We start from the raw sequence: 22,147 nt of genomic DNA on the forward strand, positions 1-22,147 counted from the left end.
GGGGGTTGTATGAACCGACGAGGGGGGGGTATGAACCGACGGGGGGGTCGGGTCAACGCCGGGGAGCGACGACCGGGGGTCAGGTCAGGTCAGCGCCGGGGACCGGAGGTCGGAGCCGGCGGTCGGATCTGGTCGGCTCCGACGTTCAGCGACGGCGCCGGGGACCGGGGGCCGGTGCGCTTGGGATGGAGAGGGGGTAGGGAGAGAGAGAGAGGGAGAGCCGGCGACCGTAGGTCGTAGCCGGCGGTCTGGTCAGCGCCGGCGACCTTAGTTCGGAGCCGGCGGCCGGATCGGGTCGGCGTCGAAGGTCAGCGACGGCGCCGGGGACCGGTAAGCTGGGGGTGGAGAGAGGGTAGGGAGAGAGAGAGAGGGGGAGAGAGCCGTTGGGAGAGAGAGAGGGGGGGAGAGAGCCGTTGAACCACTTGTGATTTCTTAAAAATGCAAAGAAATTGATTTATTTGATGAAGTTGAACATCTTCAAGCATTCTGTAACACCGGCATCACCACTTTTTCTTTCCCCTTTTTTTCCTACTAGTTTATGTTGTTTCTGCTACATATTAGAGGTGCTTTTCATCTTAGACTTCAAAATGAAAAGTGACAAACTTTACCTCGTCAAACCAAAAAAAAAAAAAAAAGGAAGGGGGTGTTTGGCCATGAATTATTTTTACTTTTTCCCAGAGTTGAACTCCGGAAACACATTTGGCCATAAAATTCCTGAAAGTTCCAGAATTCAACTTGAACTTCAAGTTGAATTCCAGAATTTTCAGGAATTTGATAACTAAAAAGCTGTTTTCACTTCAAATTACTCACAAAAGTTAAAAAACAACCCCAATTTATATTCATGGCCAAACTCAACTCCTATTTTCAAATATCATTTTTCAATTTGAAAACAAAACATACCTTTTTCAAATGCTCACAATTTTCATGACCAAATGGCCCCTTAACTTGCATATTAGGTTGAAGCCACCAATTGTTTATCATGTCAGCACTTTGAGTCCTAGTTTTTTATTGTAGCCCTGCATGTATGTAGAGAGTAACACCTTATAACTAATAACTTTGGTGGCTAATCAAGTTAAGGTGTATTTTGATGTCTATAATTGGCATGCGTTTGCTTTTTTCTTAATTTCTGTCTTCTTTTCTTCCTTCTTATCAATCTTTTTCATGTATAACTGTTTTTTAGTGGTCACTTAGATCTCATAATAGTTTATTTGAAACCAGAACAATGTCGTCCGAGTCCTTATGTAACTTTCTGCAGAATTCAGTCTCAAACATAAACTTAGTTTGTGCCTTATATAGCAAACAACTGAAGATTGAGGTATGTAATGTTAACAACACATATAAATGGGCTAGTTTAGTAATGGTCCTTTGTCTTTTTAAACGTCCTAGATGTTGGTACAGTTGATCCAAGAAGTCATGCTCTTTAGAGTTTTATGCGACTGATATCGATGGTCATATATGTTAGAATATGAAGAGGAATAACATCTTGAATTTTACTTGGAAAGGCATTGTAATGTAGTGTCCTGTTAGGAATAGGATTGGAATATAGTGTCTATAAATAGGGTCTCAATGTAATAATTTAGAGACAACAATTCAATAATATTTTTCTCCATTATTTCTAACATGGTATCAGAGAAGGTTAGAAATATCAGAAAAGATAACTCAGTCACCATGCGTTAATTCCGGTAACTGATTTGGGTCAATTTTTATTTTGTGGGTTGTGTGAAAAATACAACACCACCAAAACGATTGGAAAGATCAGGCGACAAAAAACCAGACGAAAACCCCCGGAAAATTACCCTCCACGCGCCAGCCAGATTCCAGAAATTCCGGCGAGATCTGCGTCATGCGCCGGCTCGTGAGCCCATCTCCGATCGATTTTTGAGTTGTTTCTTTTTCTGTTAGGGTCACCGGTCTATTCTGACTTCGACCACTTGCTCCTTTCCAGATTCCGACAATTATTTTGAGATTCCGACCGTCGGAACCCTAATTCCGGCGACATTAGTTTTTTTTTGGGGATTTTTTTTCCAGAAATTCAGATCTGGTTCTTGGGATTTTCAAGTCAAATTCTCAAGATATCTTTTGGGCATGATATTTTCTTTTTGGCTCCAAAAATATTTAAATTGGAAGTTCAAGTCCTATGTTAAATCTGAGCCCTTAATGAGAAGATCAGAAAATCAAACGTCACAGTCCATGAAGAATCGACGAGGAGAAGATCGATTTGGAAGATCCCGTCCTAGGTGTAGTTATTGTAAAAGGCTTGGACATACTCGTGGCGTATGTTATTCTAGACATAAGTGTAGTTATTGTAATAGGCTTGGACATACTCGTGGAATATGCTATTCTTTGCATGGTCGACCAACTAAAAATGCTCATATTGCTCAGACTAACAAACACCACAGGTGATCAACGGGTGTATTTATTTGACAAGGAATATAATGAGTATCTTCAATATCAAACAAGTAAGCATATATTTCTACCAATAGCCTCAACTACACAATCTCCTACCTTTGGATCATGGGTTGTGGACTCAGGTGCTTCTGATCATATTTCTGGTGATAAATCACTTTTGTTTGATATTGTTTATTCACAATCTGTTCCAGCTATTACTTTAGTTAATGGAATTCGAACAGAGCCAAAAGGAGTTGGACAAGCCAAACCCCTATCTTCTGTCACTCTTGACTCTGTTCTTTATATCCCTGGTTGTCCTTTTAATCTTGCATCTGTTAGTCGTTTGACACGTGTCCTTGATTGTTGTATAACTTTTTTTGATGATTCTTTTTTAATGTAGGACCGCAAAACGGGACAGATAATTGACATAGGACATGAATCACGAGGCCTTTACCATTTTACTGCTTCAAATTCCTTCACAGCATGCTCCGCTATAGATCCTCCCATCCCTATTCACAAATGTTTGGGACATCCTAGTCTATCCAAGCTACAAAAGATGGTGCCTAGTTTGTCTAGTCTATCCACATTAGATTGTAAGTCGTGTCAACTTGGGAAACACACCCGTGCTACATTTTCAGGTAGTATTGAGAGTTGCTCAGAGTCTATTTTTTCATTAGTTCATTCCGATATTTGGGGTCCTAGTAGAGTCAGTTCACCATTAGGATTTCATTACTTTGTTACTTTCATCGATGATTTTTTAAGATGTACTTGGGTTTACTTAATGAAAGATCGTTCCGAGTTATTCTCTATATTCAAAAGTTTTTGCAACTTTCTTGTTCAAGATCTACTTATCTTTTGATTTCGAGATGACCCATACATTTTATACTAGCTTCCAGCAATTTTCCAGCGTCAGATTGACTATTCAGCGATGTTCACTACTACTTTTTCATTTTTTTCCTTTGCAAAGGTGATCGCCTAGACGTCCCCAACAATGCTTACCAGCTTTCCTGCAAATATCTTCACCAAGTCCCTCATTGGTCCTCGTATTAATTACATGTGTACCAAGCTCGGTACATATTGACCTGTATGTACCAGCTATAAGGGGAGTGTTAGAATTGGAGTAGGAATAGGAATAATAAATAGAATCCTACTTGGAAAAGGATTACAATGTAGTGTCCTAATTGGAAAAGGATTATAGTGTAGTCTCCTAGTTGGAAAAGGATTATAGTATAGTATCTATAAATAGGGGTAATAATGTAGATGCACAATTCAATAATATTCTTCTCTTATAATTTTTCACATGAATATCTAACAATTTTCAACTTACCAGTTCTCTTTCCTCTATTCAGCTGTTGGTGCTGGAGGGGAGGAGTAGCAGGCCTCGGCTATCTCAATTTTTCATCTACCATGGCTGGCATGTGTTGTTACAATCTTGTTTGTAGGTATCTTATTTTACACGCAATACAAGCAAGCTTTAAGTTAGTTGCGTAAGAAGGTTTTCCCTGGTGCTATATCATTTAAGTTTTGAGTGATTAGGTTCTGAGTTCTTTTTTACATCGGTTACTATATTGTTAGTGTAAGAGAAAAGATAAATTAGCCCCTCGTGCTCTCAAATGTGTCTTCCTTGGTTACTCTCGTGTTCAAGAAGGGTATTGATGCTATTCTCCTGATCTGGGTCGCTACCTTATGTCCGCTGATGTCACATTCTTTGAATCTCAACCTTGCTATACATCTTCTGATCATCTTAATATCTCTGAGGTTTTACCCATACCTCCAGTCTTACCCACACCAATCTTTGAGAAATCTACGGTTACTTCTCCATCTCCAGCCACAGTGCCACCACTTTTGACTTATCACGGCACCCACGTCCAGTATCAGTCCCAGATGATTCATGTCCTGCGCCTGAAGCTTCCCCTACTGCGGACCTGCCTCTTCCTAGTCAATCAGTTGCACTTCAAAAAGGTATAAGATCCACTCGTAATGCTAACCCACATTATACTTTCTTGAGTTATCATCGTTTGTCATCACCCCATTATGCTTTTGTATCATCTTTGTCCTCTATTTTCATTCCTAAGACTACTGGTGAAGCACTTTCCCATTCAGGATGGAAACAGGCTATGATTGATGAGATGTCTGCTTTACATACGAGTGGTACTTGGGAGCTTGTTTCCCTTCCTGCAGGTAAATCTACTGTTGGTTGTCGTTGGGTTTATACAATCAAAGTTGGTCCAGATGGTCAGGTTGATCGGCTGAAGGCTCGCCTTGTTGTCAAAGGATATACACAGATATTTGGGCTTGATTATAGTGACACTTTCTCTCCCATGGCTAAAATAACATCAGTCCGTCTTTTTCTCTCTATGGCTGCCGTTCTTCATTGGCCTCTTTATCAGTTGGACATTAAGAATGCTTTTCTGCATGGTGATCTTGAGGAAGAAGTTTATATGGAGCAACCACCTGGTTTTGTTGCTCAGGGGGAGTCTAGTAGCCTTATATGTTGATTGCGCAAGTCACTCTATGGTTTGAAACAATCCCCTCGAGCCTGGTTCGGAAAGTTTAGCATAGTTATTCAGGAGTTCGGCATGATTCGTAGTGGAGCTGGTCATTCAGTGTTTTATCGCCATTTTGAACCAAATCTGTGTATTTATTTGGTGGTTTATGTTGACGATATTGTTATCACCGGCAATGATCAAGATGGTATCACTAACTTGAAGCAACATCTCTTTCAGCATTTTCAGACCAAAGACCTTGGCAGATTAAAATACTTTCTAGGGATTGAGGTTACTCAGTCCAGCTTAGGTATTGTTGTTTCTCAACGCAAGTATGCTTTAGACATTCTTGAGGAAACAGGAATGATGGGATGTCGACCCATTGACACTCCTATGGATCCAAATGCTAAACTTCTGCCAGGACAGGGGGACCCACTCAGTGATCCTGGAAGGTATAGGCGGTTGGTTGGAAAGTTGAATTATCTCATAGTGACTAGACCTGACATCTCTTTTCCTGTGAGTGTTGTAAGTCAGTTTATGACTTCCCCTGTGATAGTCCCCTGGTCCTACATGCGGATGCATTTGATGAAGAGAGTATCTATCTAAATTTAGTGAAGGAAACTGTTTGTTGCTGTCTGTTATCAGGACCACTGTTGCTGACAAGCTGTTACATACTCGTTGTTCTAATAACTTTAGAAGAGAACAATTAACTTGATTTTCCATGCCCACTGGACACTGCAATGCGTAATAACTTTCATCATTTAAGTAAAATTTTCATTACTGCAAGATTCTTATTTCTTGGGTTGTAGAATACTTTTGGATTGATTTGTACTTGTACTCTTATTTTTATGAAATATCCACATATAGTTTTGAGCCATTAGAGCTGAAGGAGTATTTGAATGCTTTGTACTTTTTGAATTCTAAGACCCTACTTTTCAATGGATATAGGTACTCCTTAATGGATGGCTTCGCATTTATAGACGCCAGCGAAGAGAACAAGAGCTGGTATGAGTTTTCCACTAAGCTCTTACATTGATTCTCTTGAACATGCCTGATGCCATATGCAAATTTTCCCTAATGCAGATGCAGTATGAAGTAATCGAGGAAATTATTTATGGACTGGAATCTGGAATTCTGTTTGGGTGCTACCTCTTCTCTTATACTTTATCTCTTGCTTGTCTTGATAATAGGAGTAGCGTATTTCCTGTATGTTGACCTAAAGTGTAACCTCATACCCTATATTACCTCTAACGAGAGTCACATCCATAAATGGAATTTTATACTAATGCATGCTAAATGAGAGTGGACCCTTTTATGATTGTAAAGTCCACAAGTCAGAACGAGTAGACTTGTATTAGATATTATTTGCAACAACTATGCACCCCTTCTATCCTAATTTTCGACCTCCACCCCCTTCTATCAAGGGTCATATCCTCGGTGATTTGAAGCTGCGCCTTGCTTTGCCTAATCACCTCACCCTAGTACTTTTTGGGCCTGCCTCTGCCCCTCTTTAAGCTCTCGACGTCCAACCTCGCGCACCTCCTTAATGGAGGTTCCACACATCTCTTCAATTGTCACATATTCAAACTATCTCAACCTTACTTCCTGCATCGCATCCTCTATGAGATTCACTCCCACCTTGGCCCGAATAATCTTATCTCCTGGTAACCTCACACATCCATCTCTGTATCCTCATCTCTGCTACACTCATCTTCTGGAAATGGGAGTTCTTAATTGGTCAACACTCTATCCCATATAACATAGTCGGTCTAACCACCACTCTGAAAAATTTTACCTTTAGGGATTGGTGGAACAATCTTTACTCACAGAACACTTGATTCGAGTCTCCATTTCATCCATCCTGTCCCAATGCAATATGTTACATCCTCCTCAATATCCCAATTACCTTGGATAATTGATCCTAGGTATTTGATATCTTTAGCTAAGTGCAGATCTACACTGATACCAAGGATTTTGGTCCTTTCGAGAAAACTTTGTTCCATGTGATATTAGGTCCACCCCTTCCCATTTTTAACAACTTTACTTACAAAAGTTTCTGTCACGACCAAGTTGAGGCCTTGACCGCAATGGGCATCCCAAACCACAAAGGCCCGAGAGACCTCATAACATGCTATCATGAACGCAATCCATACATACATCAAAATGCGGAAGATACGACAGTGTTCAATGGAAACTTATAATCAAATTGTGTCCGAAAGTTTTGACGACATAATACTTACATCTTGTTTACGAAGCCTCTACTGAATACTAACTGACTAGGTCGGGACAAGGCCCCTGGCTGGACCATAAAATCACTGAACTAACATAGACTGCCTTTCGAAGCAAGGGAGGCCCACCAACTCTGAACTCTTGGAACAATTTACTGGTTTGGAGGACTATGGTATGGGCCTCAAAACCTGAAATATAAGTGGTCAATACTCAAAAATACTGACACGTAGAACTACCCGAAAATAACACATCTTATGTAAAATAAGTGAGAGCATTTTGTAACCAACTTATCATAATATATTTAGTTGATAATATATTTAGAATTACATGGGCATAATGAATAAGCTTCAACACTTCTGTAAATCACGACTCAACTCTTTGTCTTACTTCTGAGCTAGGTGGTACACCCTACAATTCTACAATCCCACGGGCTATATGGAATCCGTCATTGACTCCGCGGCCAAGCCCCCAGCCCAAGTTTGCCGCAAGGGTTGGAGTTTCTGATTCTGATATGCCAAAGGGCACTAGGCCAGTGTATAATCCCTATCTTGGGATATAATAAAACCCGTATCAGCAAAACACGGTTTCGGGCAATGAGTTATCTGAACTCATGCCTTCTTCGGGTAACCACATAACTCTCTTAGAGCCTATTTTTAACCTTTTTGAAACATGCATCTTACGGAAATCAAAATCTGAAAATCTGAATAAAGTCTGTATTTTGATCTGTTCTGAATCTATCATGGTATTCATCTGTTTGGTATCGTCATACCAAGACTTGCAAGTCATAAATACGCCATATCATATCATGCCTTACTCCTTTTAATCAAAACATGTTATTTGACCACCAAAAACATTTAAACACTGCTAGAGAGTTCTTATTTCAAAACATATGAAACTCGTGCAAAATACTCTCTTTTCAATACTTTGACAAAGTGTGGTGTGACTCTTTCCTCAATCACATGCAAGTCCCTTTATTAGGAAACATGAGCATTTATAAAACAAGGAAAAACCCCTCTCAATTCGTTCATAAGACAATAACAATCCATAAACATTGGCAAAACATTTAAACTGAACTTTTAACCATCCGTGTAAACAATCCATAACACTGTTAAGACAACAAGTTTCATAACAAGAGAGGGGATTACATAAATCTTGCTTTCATATAACTTTTCATACTCATAACATCCATACACATTAACATAATTCAAGTTTAGGAAAACCCCATGGTTTAAACAAGATTTCATCATAACTCGGGGTTCCCAATGCATGCTCTCAAATCTATCTCAAATCTCATAAATACGTGCATACATATATACTTTAGATCTTGTAAAAAAAACTTTAAAATTTATGCCCATGGAGTTTAGGATTTCCCCACGTACCTCTTTTGATGAAAAGGAATTTGAATTAGCTTGAAATCTAGCCTTGAAAGAAACCCTAATTTTTCTTGTTCTTGAGAGTGGAGAGGATTGTCAGAGGCGGACCCAGGTGTCACCGTGAGGGTGCACATGCACCCAGTAACTTTTTATATATATGTATAGATAGATATATAAATAGAGAGATAGATAGATAGATAGAAAAATAGATAGATATAAATATCCTAATAATGTTAATATAATATATTGTGCACCCTCAATATCAAACTGTGCCTTGGTGCACTGGTTCTAAACTCAGTTGTGCGCGTTATTGATTGCCCCAACTTTGCGGGTTCATCCGTGATGGGGTGCTACTTTTTTCTACAAATTCCTTTACTTGCCACCTCATCTGGCCTTACTTTTATGCTTTTGACCTTTATAAAACTTGTACAACATTTTCTTTTATATTTAATTATTCCATAGCATAAGATCATCTAACCCACCGCACCATTATTTTAAAACAAACTTTAATATATATTATTCTAATTAATTAAATTAATAGTCCATGGGAATGTTCTATTCCAATTCCCAATCCCACAACGTGTTTTCCTCCCCCAAATCCTTAAAAGCTAAATTATTTTCCCCAAAAGTCCCCGGTCCCCCCAAGCTCCAAGCCAAGGAAAAATCGTGAACTTGAAAATACTTAGGCAGCCATCATTAGCAACGGCCAAGTGCCAACAAAAACACGATGTCATTCCGACAAACAACTATATAAGTCAGATTTTATCTCTTATCTCTATTGTATATTATTTTTGTCTTGAAACATAAAGAGGGGTATAATTTTTCTATTGAAAGTGTCATATTTATTTGTTTTGTCTTATGAATGAAGGAGATGTGATTCCTACATTACATATCATATCATTTTTGTTATTTTATAAGGAGAGGGTGTCATTTCCCTATTGAAATTGTTTGCGTTCACTTATTTTTTTTCGAGGGGTGTGATTCCTCTATTACATATTATATCGTTTTGATGTTTTACTAAAGGAGGGGTGTGATTCCCCTATTGAAATTATTGTGTTTATTTCTTTTTTTGTGAGGGGTGTGATTCCTCTATTATATTTTATTTGTTTTGTGATATGGAGGATGGGGTGTGATTCCCCTATAAGCAATGTTATATTTACTTATATTTGTGATGAAATTTTTATTTTGTAGGAATTTGTTATTGATTCTTGTGAGTCGAGGATAGATATTTTTCTCGTCAACCAAGTTCTAGTTTTAAAGACAATTCTCCCTGTCTTATAGAAGAGTATGATGTGAATTCACTTAAATCCGATCCTGGAGAAAGAAAACCAATTCATGAATATCACTCTACGATACTAGATCAAGTGAGAAGACACTATATTCAACAAGAACCTTGTCAACTAGTTCTTTCTGAATTTCCTCACACTAGAATTGGAACGAAAATGTGTCGATTTAATTCAACATGGTATGGGGGTTCATATTCTAGGTGGATGGAGTATAGTGTGAAGAAAGATGCTGTGTTTTGCTTCTGTTGCTATTTATTCAAAAATGATTATGCAAAGGGCAATGCATGTGACTTTTTCACGAAAATCGTCTTTAAGGCTTAGAATCATAGTTTGGAACGATTTCAATTATATGGTGGTGAAGTGAATAGTGTCCACAGAAGCTGTTTCAATAAGATTCTAGATTTTGAGAATCAATCTCAATCAATTCAAGTTGCTTTGAACAAGCAATCTGAGAAAATAAGAAGTGAGCATCGTACTCGTTTAGAGGCATCAACTAATGTGGCAAGATTTCTCTTGGAATTCGAATTTTCTTTTCCAGGTCATGATGAAAGTGAATCTTCCCAAAATAAAGGCCTTTTTCTAGGTCCTTCGGAATGGTTGGAAAAAATACCTCCGATTTGAATAATGTTATTTTAAAACATGCTCCAAAAAATGCTATGATGACGACTTCAAAAGTTCAAAAGGATATTGTGAGCGCTTGTGCATAAGAAATCGTGAAAGCTATAATTGATGACTTGGATGGAGATTTTTTTGGAATTTCAGTTGATGAATCTAAGGATATATCACACCATGAACAGATGGCCATTGCGCTGAGGTATGTTAACAAAAAAGGTAAAGTGAATGAGTGAGTTATTGCTATTGTTCGTGTTGGTGATACATTGGTAAAAACGTTGAATGCTGAAGGAAACAATATGTTTAGTGCTTATGAGACAGGCTAGTAACACTCAAGGAGAGATGAATGGTCTTAAAACTTTGATTTTGCAAGAAACTCGATCGGCATATTGCATCCATTGTTTTGCTCACCAATTACAATTGATACGTGTAGCCGTTGCCAAAAAACATTTGCTTGTGGATGATTTTTTTGCTATTATCACTAATGTGTTGAATGTGGTAGGAGCATCATTTAAGCGCAGAGATCAACTTCGGGACCATTAAGCAGAAATGTTGGAACAACTACTAGAAAGTGGTGAAGTTCAAAGTGGAAAAGAATTAAATCAAGAACGAGGACTTCAAAGGCCAGGTGACACTCGTTGGGGATCATATTTTAGAACATTGGATAACTTTATTGTTTTATTTTCATCTATAGCTCATGTGCTTGATGCAATTAAATGTGGAGGCTCTAATCCCAATGATAGATTGCAAGAAAGAGCTTTTTTGACTATGATCAATGAATTTGAATTTGTTTTCTTGCTTTACTTGATGTTGAAGATATTGGTGATGTCCAATGAGCTGAGTGCATCATTACAAAGAAAAGAGCAAGATATTGTCAATGCTATGATATTTCTTAACATTACTAAGACAAGATTGCAATTGTTGAGAGATGATGAATGGGATGCTTTGATGAATGAAGTTCGTGTATTTTGTGATAAACATGAAATCTTGGTACCTAAGATGGATGTCTCCCCGAAAAGTCAAAGTGTAGGCCTTCTAGTGTTACTTACATTACTTACGTGTTGAGCTCTTTTATGCTATAATTGACTTGCAACTTCAAGAGCTTAATAATCGTTTTGATGTTGTGAGTGGTAACTTGCTTATTGGTATGGCAAGCTTGAATCCATCTAATACTTTTGTTAATTTTGATAAGGAAAAAATAATGATATTGGACAAATATTATCCAGATGAGTTTGGTTAATCAAAGCTTCGTGAGCTTAGTTACCAACTTGATACTTTCATTATATACATGCGACGTGGTGATCCTATATTCTCTAATTTGAAGGAGTTGGTGATTTGAAAAAAGCACTGGTTAATGCAAATCTTGTGGAGACTTATTCTCGTGTACTTGTGTAGTTGACCTTGATTCTACCAGTCGCTACTGCAACTGTAGATAGAGCTTTTTCATCCATGAAGCATATCAAGAATGAATTGTGTAGCAGTATTGATGATGCATTTTTAAGTAATTGTTTAGTTTGTTACATTGAGAAAGATATATTTGTAAATATAAGCAATGATGCAATCATTTACCGTTTTCAGAAATGATGCAATGTCTAGTATGAAAGGATGATCTACTTTTGTTATATTAGTACTAAATTAATGACATTTGATCATTTTGAAATTTATACGTTGCTCATAATTTTTTTTAATTTTTAAGTTTAAAAAAGTTATATGCTAAATTATGTAGTTGATAATTGACATGACTATGTTAAAGATAATGGTGAACCCCCTATTTTCAAATCTTGGGTTCGCCTCTGAGGATTGTGAGATGTTTAAAACTGATTAAGGATGAATAATAAAGCTTATTGGATGATTTAATTCGTGGGGGAGGATTTTGGGGTGGGGAAAAGACCAAAACACCCCTAGAGAAACCAAAACGCTGGATTTTGTTCGGCTGACGACTAGGTTGATGAGCCATCAACTTTGGTGACGTCCCGTCAACCTAGTCGTCAATTATAGGTGCAATTTGCTCCTTTTTGGTTAAGGGTGACGACTACGGTTGGCGACTCGTCACCTAGTTGACGGCTCGTCAACTTAGTCGTCACTTAGTTGACAACTCGTCAACTTCGTCGTCACCTTTTGACAGTCAGACACTCCGAAGTAAAATTAACGTAACTTTCTACTCCGATTTCGGATTAAGGCGAAACCAGTTGCGTTGGAAAGAAGAATCGAAGATCTTTCATTTCGTATATAGTTGGCCACGTAGTTCATTATATACAAGGAGTAATGATCGTTGGATGTTGACCCGAGTTGAAACGTTCACTGAAGCTTAGTCGTTAGAAAAGTTCTCAACTCGTCTTTGAGTTAGGAGATTTTTTTTGTGACCTCAATTCACATTCAAGGGTATTCCAACATTATAGAATTGATCATCATACATATACTAACATGGAATCATTGGGTTCGGGACTATTCGCGTAGGAACGACGGTTTGAATGCTAGCCCGAAAATGTGGGGTGTTACAGTTTCACACATATGGACTGATGCATTTGTATCTTGAAGTAGAACATATCCAAACCATCTCAAGCGACCTCCTCACATCTTATCCTCAATGCGTACCACTTGCACTTTATGACGAGTGTGGTCATTTTAATCGAATCTAATTTGGTACGGCCGCACATCATCTTAGCATCTATATCTCTGCGATGCTCATCTTTTGGATATGTTGGACTTTAGAGGCACAACTTTTGCTTTCATATAACATCGCTGGTCTTATAGCTGTTATATAAAATTTACCTTTTGCTAGGCATGTCTTATTACAGATGATGACTCTATACTATGGTTATTACAGGATTTCATCTGTCATATCAAAGATGGGATTTTTATTCTTGGAGCAGGGATTTTCCAAGTTGTTGGTGCCTGTTTGTATTTCAATAAGCATTTGTTGTAGTGCTTCTGGTTTTGTATGCCAGGTACTCCTTGTGATCAACATTATTTATATCTGCTATTACCACTTGCCAGTAATACTGATATCGTGACTCCAAACATAGCACAATCATGCTCGGATACTTTCTTCCCTTGTCTGGTTTTGGTTGACATAATGTTAACTAGCAAAGATAGACGATGCCATGAAACCACTATAATTTAACTTGGACTTTTTTCCTTCAAGAGAAAACTATTATACTGTCCGTCTTATGAACAGTTTATACCAAATACTTCTATTCTTTCAAACAGACATGTGGCTTGAAGCATGGAAGGGCTATTGTAGTGTCCACATGTGCAGCTGTTGCATCTATTGTAACTGGTGTATTTGCTGGTATGTTTGCTTTGGGTGAACGGTTGCCTTCAGCACCAACATCTCGTCTCTGGCTCTTGCTCGGATGGTACGCATGACATGTTGCTTTTCTTTGCCTTTTTACCATTTACCTTTTGACCTATTACCATCTATTTTGCTCGTCATGCTTCTTTATACAAGAGAGGCCAGGCCCTCTATGTCTTTTCTCCCCTGATCCCAGAAAAAGTGTTTTTTTTAAACTAAAATACTAATGCGGGATAAACAACAAGATTCATGTTCTTGCTGAACTTGCTTCTGCATCTTTATGTGAGCCTTTTTGCCCTCTCTACTTGGATTACAGGTGGGTTTCAAAACTTGTTTAATCTTATCTTTATGATGCCACATATTAGTCCCTCCATTTAAAAATTAAATGTCTTATTGCATTCAAGGTGTGGTCTAGTGGTTGGTAAAGTGGGTTGAGAACCATGAGTTCTTGGGTTCGAATTCCAGCGCAAGTAAAAACACTAAGTGTCTTTTTCCCTTTTGTCCAAGCCTTCTTATATGCCCAGTGGCATAGCTACATTGTCCCAAGGGTGGTTAAGTGAACACCCTTCGCTACGTTGTCCAAGCCTTGTTGGTTGTGCCCAGTGGCATAGCTACATTGTCCCAAGGCTTGTTAAGTGAACACTCTTCGCCGGAAAATTATCCCGTGTATATAGGTCAAATATCACCTTATGCAAGTATGTAGTACTCCCTCTGTTTCAATTTGTTTGTCTTATTTTCCTTTTTAGTTTGTTTCAAAAGAATGTCACTTTTATATTTAGTAACTCTTTACACCCAACATCCTACTCGACATATATAAACCACAAGATTCAAAAGGCATTTGGTACTTCATGCACATCTTTAATTTAATACCATAGGACTCAAAGGTTATTTTTGTTTTTTGTTTAATTTCATGCCGAGTCAAACTAAGACAAGCAAATTAAAATGGAGGAAATATTACATTTTGAACATCCTTGACATAACTCGGAAAGGCAGCCCAGCAGCCAAGGGTGTCAAAGCGAGGTAAAGAGCGCAGGTTTGATTTCTGGATAACATTTTTGTTGTTATTCTAAATCAATATTATTGATAGTCATCAATTTACGAACGTTTTGTGACTTATAAGCACGACTGGCTGATCAATATTATTGCTAGTCATCAATTTGCAAACGTGTTGCTACTTATAAGCACGACTAGCTGCTGATACTAAGATTTTGTTAACTTTTTTATCAAATAAACACACTTGACTTAATCTTCAATCGTATTCTCGACAATGATGTCAAAATTTGATATGCCCAAATTACACCTCGAATTAGAAGTATAAAGCGATCACTGTCAAATGTAGAGCCCAACTGAGTTGTTTATTACTACAACAACTACATACCCAATGAAATCCCACAAGCAGGGTCTAAGAAGGGTAGATTGTAGGCAAACCTTACCACTACCTCGTGCAGGCGGAGAGGCTGTTTCCAAGAGACCCTCAACCCAAGTGCAACAAATCCAAGTACAAGAAGAAAACAAGGAAGAAAGCATAGCAATTTATAGGGAAAGCCAATAACCGCAACAAAATACAATGGTGATCGAAACCCAATATATAGTGACGACAAATATAAAACAAGAACTGTAAGGATGTCACTAAAACTATGACAGATATCAACTACTTTAGACCTCCTAACAGCACAACACTCTACTCCCTACTAACCGTCTACCTTAATATGCGACCTCCACACCTTCCTATCTAAAGTCATGTCCTTGGTGATACGAAGCTGCGCCATATCTTGTCTAATCATCTCTCCCCAATACTTTTTAGGCCTACATCTACCTCTCTGCATGCCCACTTTAACCAGCCCCTCGCACCTCCGTACTGGGGAGGTTGCACACCTCCTCTTCACATGCCCAAACCATCCAAGTCTCGCCTCCCGCATCTTGTCCACCACGGAGGCCACGCCCATCTTTTTCCGAATAAGCTCATTCCTAATCTTATTACTCATAGTATGCCACATCCATCTCAAACATCCACATCTTCGCAACGTGCATCTTCTGAATTAGAAATTGTTTATTATAAAATTCTTAAAATTTAAAAGTCAAACTCTATAATAGAAAAGAAAGAAAAAACGTGTGGAGTCTAATGGTTGCTGAAGCTTAAGATGGTGTAGTCCCTTGTGTAGAAAGAAAATTATTTCGTGTTATTTGTAATGGATCTATTATAAAAAGTATTTCAAGAGATGAAACCTCGTCGAGTGAAACAAATACTCCTTCCGTTTCAAAAAGAATTACCTACTTTCCCTTTTAGTCCATTTAAAAAAGAATAACCCCTTTCCTTTTTAAACTACTTTTTAATTTTAACTTTCTACATGACATGTTTAAGATCACAAGATTGAAGGGCATTTTGGTACATTTGACATTTCTTTAATTTAATACCACAAGATTCAAAAGTCTTCTTTCTTTTCTTAAACTTCGTGCCAAGCCAAACTAGGTCATTCTGTTTGAAACGGAGGGAGTATACTTTTATTAGTGGGATTTCTTTTGTTGACTTCTTTATATTAGGTCTTAATTTTATAATATTGTATTTCTATTACAAGTGTTTCTATGGTTTAGCTGAATATTGTGTTGTTTGATTCAAAATTTTTGGTGCATTTCTTTAATTTAATACCACAAGATTCAAAAGTCTTCTTTCTTTTCTTAAACTTCGTGCCAAGCCAAACTAGGTCATTCTGTTTGAAACGGAGGGAGTATACTTTTATTAGTGGGATTTCTTTTGTTGACTTCTTTATATTAAGTCTTAATTTTATAATATTGTATTTCTATTACAAGTGTTTCTATGGTTTAGCTGAATATTGTGTTGTTTGATTCAAAATTTTTGGTGCACCCACATCAAAAGAATTTGTTGACGAGGTACGCGCAAGTTGGCCCCAACACCGTAGTTAGGATAAAAAGAAAAATATGAATGGCTTGTTTTCACCTTACACGTTTATTTGAAAGAGAGTTTAAGAGAAATGTTGAGAACATGTACCTTTTTGTGTCCTGGGACATGTGAACCTAGTAGTACCTTTTTATCTTTTAAAAATATTATTGGGAAGAGTGTTATTTGAAAGAATAAGTGCAGGGTTGATCTGTAAATTTCAATTGCAGAAAGTTTGGAAATGTTTTTTTAGAAACTGGATATTGTTCTATTGTTAGGAGTGTCCATAAAGGAAAGCTGGGGTTATTCGTTTGTCATTTTCCTCCGTATAGCTCATCATCACAAATACAGTGAGATTATGAGCCGCTAACAGATATTTAGAACACAAGTGCACAGCTGATTTTCTTGATTCATTGAAAAGAAGTGTACAGCAGCTCACCATTCAAATTAGTGTTACAGATTTTGTATTCGTGGTTAACTTAAAAGTATGGCTCTGATTTAAATGCCTTGGTCATCTTCCTGGATTTCTACGATTATAAGGGAACTGGAGGTCTTTTGTCTGTACATAAATATGCATTTCAGTGCAATAAATGAAATTTCATTTATTTATCCACAAGTACTGTACATGTTGAGATCTTTCTGTTCAGGGTATGCATCATTCTTGGTGTGATTCTGCTGGTAGCTTCAACACGGCTGGTGCGGAGCCTTCCACGATCTTGGCGACGTGTTCTAAGAAGTGGAGTTGACAAAAACATGGGTCTTAGGCAATCTGTGCCAACACGGAGTAGAGATACTAGTCCTAGCGCTGTTATCCAGGCGTCAACTCTGCATCATTTGATAGCAACTCCCTCTAAAGCTAAGGCTTGAACCGTGCCATTCCAATTAAAATGATACTGAAAGGTTTGGGTTCTTGTAAATGTAAGTTGAGGGCTGTTGTAGGTAATCACATTGTATCTGGTGTGTACAGTACAGTGGTCAGTGCAGGTTGTTTGAGACTCAGGGTTCATTCTATTTATTCATGAGAGTCAAGGCACATAGTACTGTTACAACTCTTCCCACATCACTTTACACTTTGCCCGGACCCCATTCTTAACACACATGGTGTGTTATTATGTAAACATGGTGGGCAGTGAATCACGGAAAACTGAACCAAATCGAAGAGAAAAACCAGCGCTTCTTTTGAACGCTATTTTGCCCTTGAAGTAAATATTATGTCATGAGCTTTTTTGTGCAAAGATCTAAATACACATGCTATAAATATAACCAAAAAAAAAATTAAATACAAGCGAGAAGAAAAAAAAGAACTAAACGGGAAGAAAAGTTAATTAGTAAGCAACCTTTGGTGGGAAATGTCTACATATATTCTCCGTTTTTGCCATTTAGAACTGATATATTCTTCATTAAAAAAGTGGTGTACGTACTCTTGTTGTTTTAACAAGTGGTGTACTCTTGTTGTTTTAACAAGTGGTGTATATATGACCTCGTTGTTCAACAAGTGCATATATAACCTCGTTTAACAAATGTTGCATATTTATTCTATTCACTAAAAAATTGAATTGAGAAAAAAAAATCATAAATTGAATTTTTTAATTTAAAAAATGCACGTGGCTTTAAAAAATTATCTCAGCCACTTGATTGTATTATTTACAAAGAAATTAGCTCAGTTTTGTTAAAATTACAAGAAATGACCGATCAACCATTAAATCTTTCATGATCGGAGCAAAAGATTGTTGGTTCCCACTAGAGTCGTGATAGAATACTATTGTTGAAGCTCTATTTCGTTGATTTCGACGGAGCAACGATATGGGTTTGTCTGTTTGGGTCTCGTCTGTACACCCCAACAATTTGAGCTAAGATAAAAACTATGCTTCAAGTAAGAGAATTAGATGTGTATTTAGGCCACAACCCACAAGTAACTCCTAGCCCATAGCCAAGTTGAAACCTTCCTTATCGATTGATTTCTTGTGAAAAATCTTCGTAAGTCAACTTCAAATGAGCATAGCTCCTCAATTCTAAAGTATTTTTGAGCTTAAGTTCCACCAAATGAAAGGTCTTTGAGTCTTTCTTTCTAACACATCCAGTTTTGCCTTAACTAGATTCCGAAACTAAAAGTTATGATCATTTTAGTGAAGCATTGTCCATTGGTGAGAGAGTATGAATAGAAATTAGAATCGCGGTTAGAAACCACGATCGTACAATGGTCTTATTTGGCGAAATAGCTCAAACACTGAAAGTTGGCAAGTATACCTCCTAACCACGCTAGAGAACCGCGATCTTAGGTATGATCATGTGTCCTAAAAGGGATCCATTTTGGACTTCCAACCTACGAACTAAGGAATGATCGTAGGTGGGTTCTATGATCTTATCAAGGCTCGTTTGATGGAATCCAGATAGCTTCAAATCAGTCACCCCACTATGATTGTAGGTAGGTTCCATAATCGGGCGAAGATCTTGTAGGTCCCTTCTAGTAGCTTTTTCAGTTACGTTTTATAAAGGGTTGTAAAACCTCACAAAATTTCAACGAATATATTTTTGACCCTCCAGCGTGCGTAACATCAATTTTTGGCTTGAATTATGTTAAAAGGGTGTTTTGGAAAAGTTTTAGAACTTTCGAAAGGGGTTTGGGATTATTTTGGGACCTTGAGGCAGTAAGCCTCACGATGGTGGCGTGCCATGGAGTTTAACCTCCGCAATAAAGATGTGGCACGGAGGCTAAGCTCCACGGTAACGGCGTGCCACGCCATTATTTTAATTTCGCCCAGTTCATTATTTTTCAGCTTGGGGTGAGGGGCTTTTGGTCCTTTCACCCCTTGGATGACTTTTAATCACCCAATTGGCCTTTTTCCTTCAATTATCAAAGATCAAATACCATCGTTTTTCTTTTTTAACTCTAAACCCAAGAAAGTTCAAGGTCTTTTACAAAGAATTCATTATGTAGGCTTCAAACTTCGAATTTTCTTCAAATTGTCCTATACAGGCATGTCGCTCATCACTAACTTTTATTTTTACATTATCACATAAATTAATTGGATATTCATGTGATTTAAAGTATGGGTTTGAAATTGGGTTGAGGGATTTTGATTGGGTTTACTTGAATTGCTTTTCCCATGTTTTAAATTTCTTATTCATGTTTTAATTGATGGTTTTGCGACTGAATTGGTCATTATCTTTATTGGTTGGAATGGGGGACGTGGGTTTTTCCAAATTGATAGAATTTTGGCTTGGTAATGGCATTAACCCCAACCCACATTGTAAACTTGATTTGAATCTGGATATTTGCATAATTGGACTTGTCTTTTGAAAATATTGAAATGCATTAAAGGATAAATGGATAACAATGGATTTGGATGGGCTTGATGGCCATGACCTGGATTTTTAAACAAAACTTGGGAGTTAATTTGGTTATATAGACTGATTTGGCATATTGAATTAGCTTGCAAGCATATTGATATGACAATATCACATTAGTAAATACCTTAATAAATGACTCATGGGTTAATGGTTGGTTTATGTGCAACTGTTTTAATTTGGGCTTAAAGAAAATTGTACAGCTCACCGTGAAGGTGTAGGTCCCAAAGGGATCAACACCAAAAACCACATTTGCCGGCATTGGAGGTCCATGTGATCGTGTACTTGGTACACACATTATATTTTGGAAGGACTATAGCCTTGGTATCTTTAGCCTTTCTTCGATTTTTCCTCGGTTCATGCAATTAACATGCACTGGCCCTTCTAACAAGGGGAGCTGGACCCATATAGTCAATGGGTGCCTTTAGGATGGAGCGAACTACACAATTCAAGTTAATGGTTTAAACTCTCATGTTCATGGCCCTTGTCTGTATCCCGACATCCTATATATGTGTATATGAATGTGGTGCATACGATTTATGTCTGAATTTGGTAAATGCATTATTTTATCCCCATTCTTTAAATTACATGCCAGTGCTGGCTCCATTGACAAGTCCCCGGACGCTACATCATTTAATGATGTAGGTTTGGAAGACTTTTTTGTTATTGCTGTGCAGCATTACGTAGTTCGGTACTCTTGTGGATCAGTTGTGAAGTGGTGACACCCTCCATATTTCCAAAGGCCCTATTATTTCATTAGGTTTCTTTTCATACTTTCAGAATACTGAATTTCTTTTTGTTATAACTGGGTCCCAACTTAGTTGGTATTCTGGTTTTAGAGGCTTTTGTGGACAAATGTGGGTTGGTTTTTTATTTGAGTTCTTAGAATTGTCATTTAATTTATATATCCTTATCATTCTTTTGGTTGGCTTCCGCTATTTGCTTTTATTGTGCTCTTGAGGTAAGGATAAGGTTGGTCTCCGACCCTTGGTGGGCTTGAGATACCTATCAGGGCCAAACCCGAATTTGGATTGTGACAAGCTTGATATCTGAGTACGGTTCAGGGTTATTGGGTATCCACAGAGTTGTGTCGAGTAGAGTCCCCTTTATGGATATGTAGCCACCACACTTATAAGGGGGAGACTACAAGGCATTTTAGAATGTTTTCCTTTCTTGTATTCTATTTCGGGCCATAGAGTCTAGTTTCTATGAAACTTCTCTAACTCCTAGCTTACTCACATTTCTGATTATGCCTCCCCGAAGATCTGATGATCGTAGAAACTCTGCTGGAACCTCTTTTCACCTGGGGAAGATGTAGAGGGAACTCGATTTATAGAGTACAGACTCGATCTATAGTCCCTACTCCAAACTGTACTACTCTAAGTGGGGTTCCACCGATCCCTACTAGTCCCTTGGGGCTGGTGAGACTTATGCTCAGTCACCTCTAGATGATATTTTTAATGCAGAGTTCTCTCAGTCTATTCATAAGCTTGCTCAGTTGGTGGCATCACAGTCTTATCGGTCTGATCATGTTGGTTATGCAGTTAATTCATCAGAGGTCCCTCGGGTTCCAGTTTATGAGGTTGAATCCCTATTGATGAGATAAAGAAGATTCTTAGGGTTATGCATGCTACTGATTCAGAGGGTGTGGAGTTTGTTGCTTATTAGTTGAAAGATGTGGCTTACCAATGATATGATGAGTGGGAAGTGATGAGGGGTGTTGATGCTGAGCCGTTTGTGAAAGATAAGTTTTCAGGTGCTTTTCTTGATCACTTCTTTCCTCATGAGTTGAGGGAAGCTAAGGCTGAAGAGTTTGTGAACTTAAAGTAGGGTAAGATGAGTGTTAAGGAGTATGCCCTGAAGTTTCAATAGTTGTCCCGTTATGCCTCGGAGTTAGTTTCTAATATGAGATCTTGAATGATGAAGTTTGCTTCTGGTTTGTCCCGTGAATTGGTGTTGGAGTATAAGACGACTATGTTGAATAATAATATGGACATATCCAGGCTGGTGATTTATATGCAGCCGGTAGAGGGTGAGAAAAAGAAGTAGGTGAAGATGGGAGAGAGGCAGAATAAGGAGTTTAGATACTCAGAGCATGGTGCAACTCAACAAAACAGTGGGAGAGATGGTAGACAGTGGACTACGAAGAAGAATAGGTGAAATTTATAGTCGACAGCTAGTGCTCCTTATCCTAAGCCTTATGATTATCATTATTTTCAGGCTAGCAGTGGTCC

At 38.0% G+C, this 22,147-nt stretch overlaps 1 protein-coding gene across 1 annotated transcript in view; it reads left to right on the forward strand.

Annotated features, from left to right (window-relative positions):
• The window catches only part of LOC107873220 (probable magnesium transporter NIPA9), a 34,337-nt gene extending 16,537 nt beyond the window's left edge, over positions 1–17,800 (forward strand). Inside the window, exons 4-8 of the mRNA XM_016719981.2 lie at positions 5,823–5,879; positions 5,958–6,016; positions 13,202–13,322; positions 13,585–13,733; positions 17,213–17,800. Of these exons, the coding sequence (XP_016575467.1) occupies positions 5,823–5,879; positions 5,958–6,016; positions 13,202–13,322; positions 13,585–13,733; positions 17,213–17,432 (606 nt within the window). The 3' untranslated portion in view covers positions 17,433–17,800. The remainder of the gene's footprint in view (positions 1–5,822; positions 5,880–5,957; positions 6,017–13,201; positions 13,323–13,584; positions 13,734–17,212) is intronic.
• Positions 17,801–22,147: the final 4,347 nt, after the last annotated feature.

This window comes from Capsicum annuum, chromosome 6 (assembly GCF_002878395.1).
Source record: "Capsicum annuum cultivar UCD-10X-F1 chromosome 6, UCD10Xv1.1, whole genome shotgun sequence".
Taxonomy (NCBI): Eukaryota; Viridiplantae; Streptophyta; class Magnoliopsida; order Solanales; family Solanaceae; genus Capsicum; species Capsicum annuum.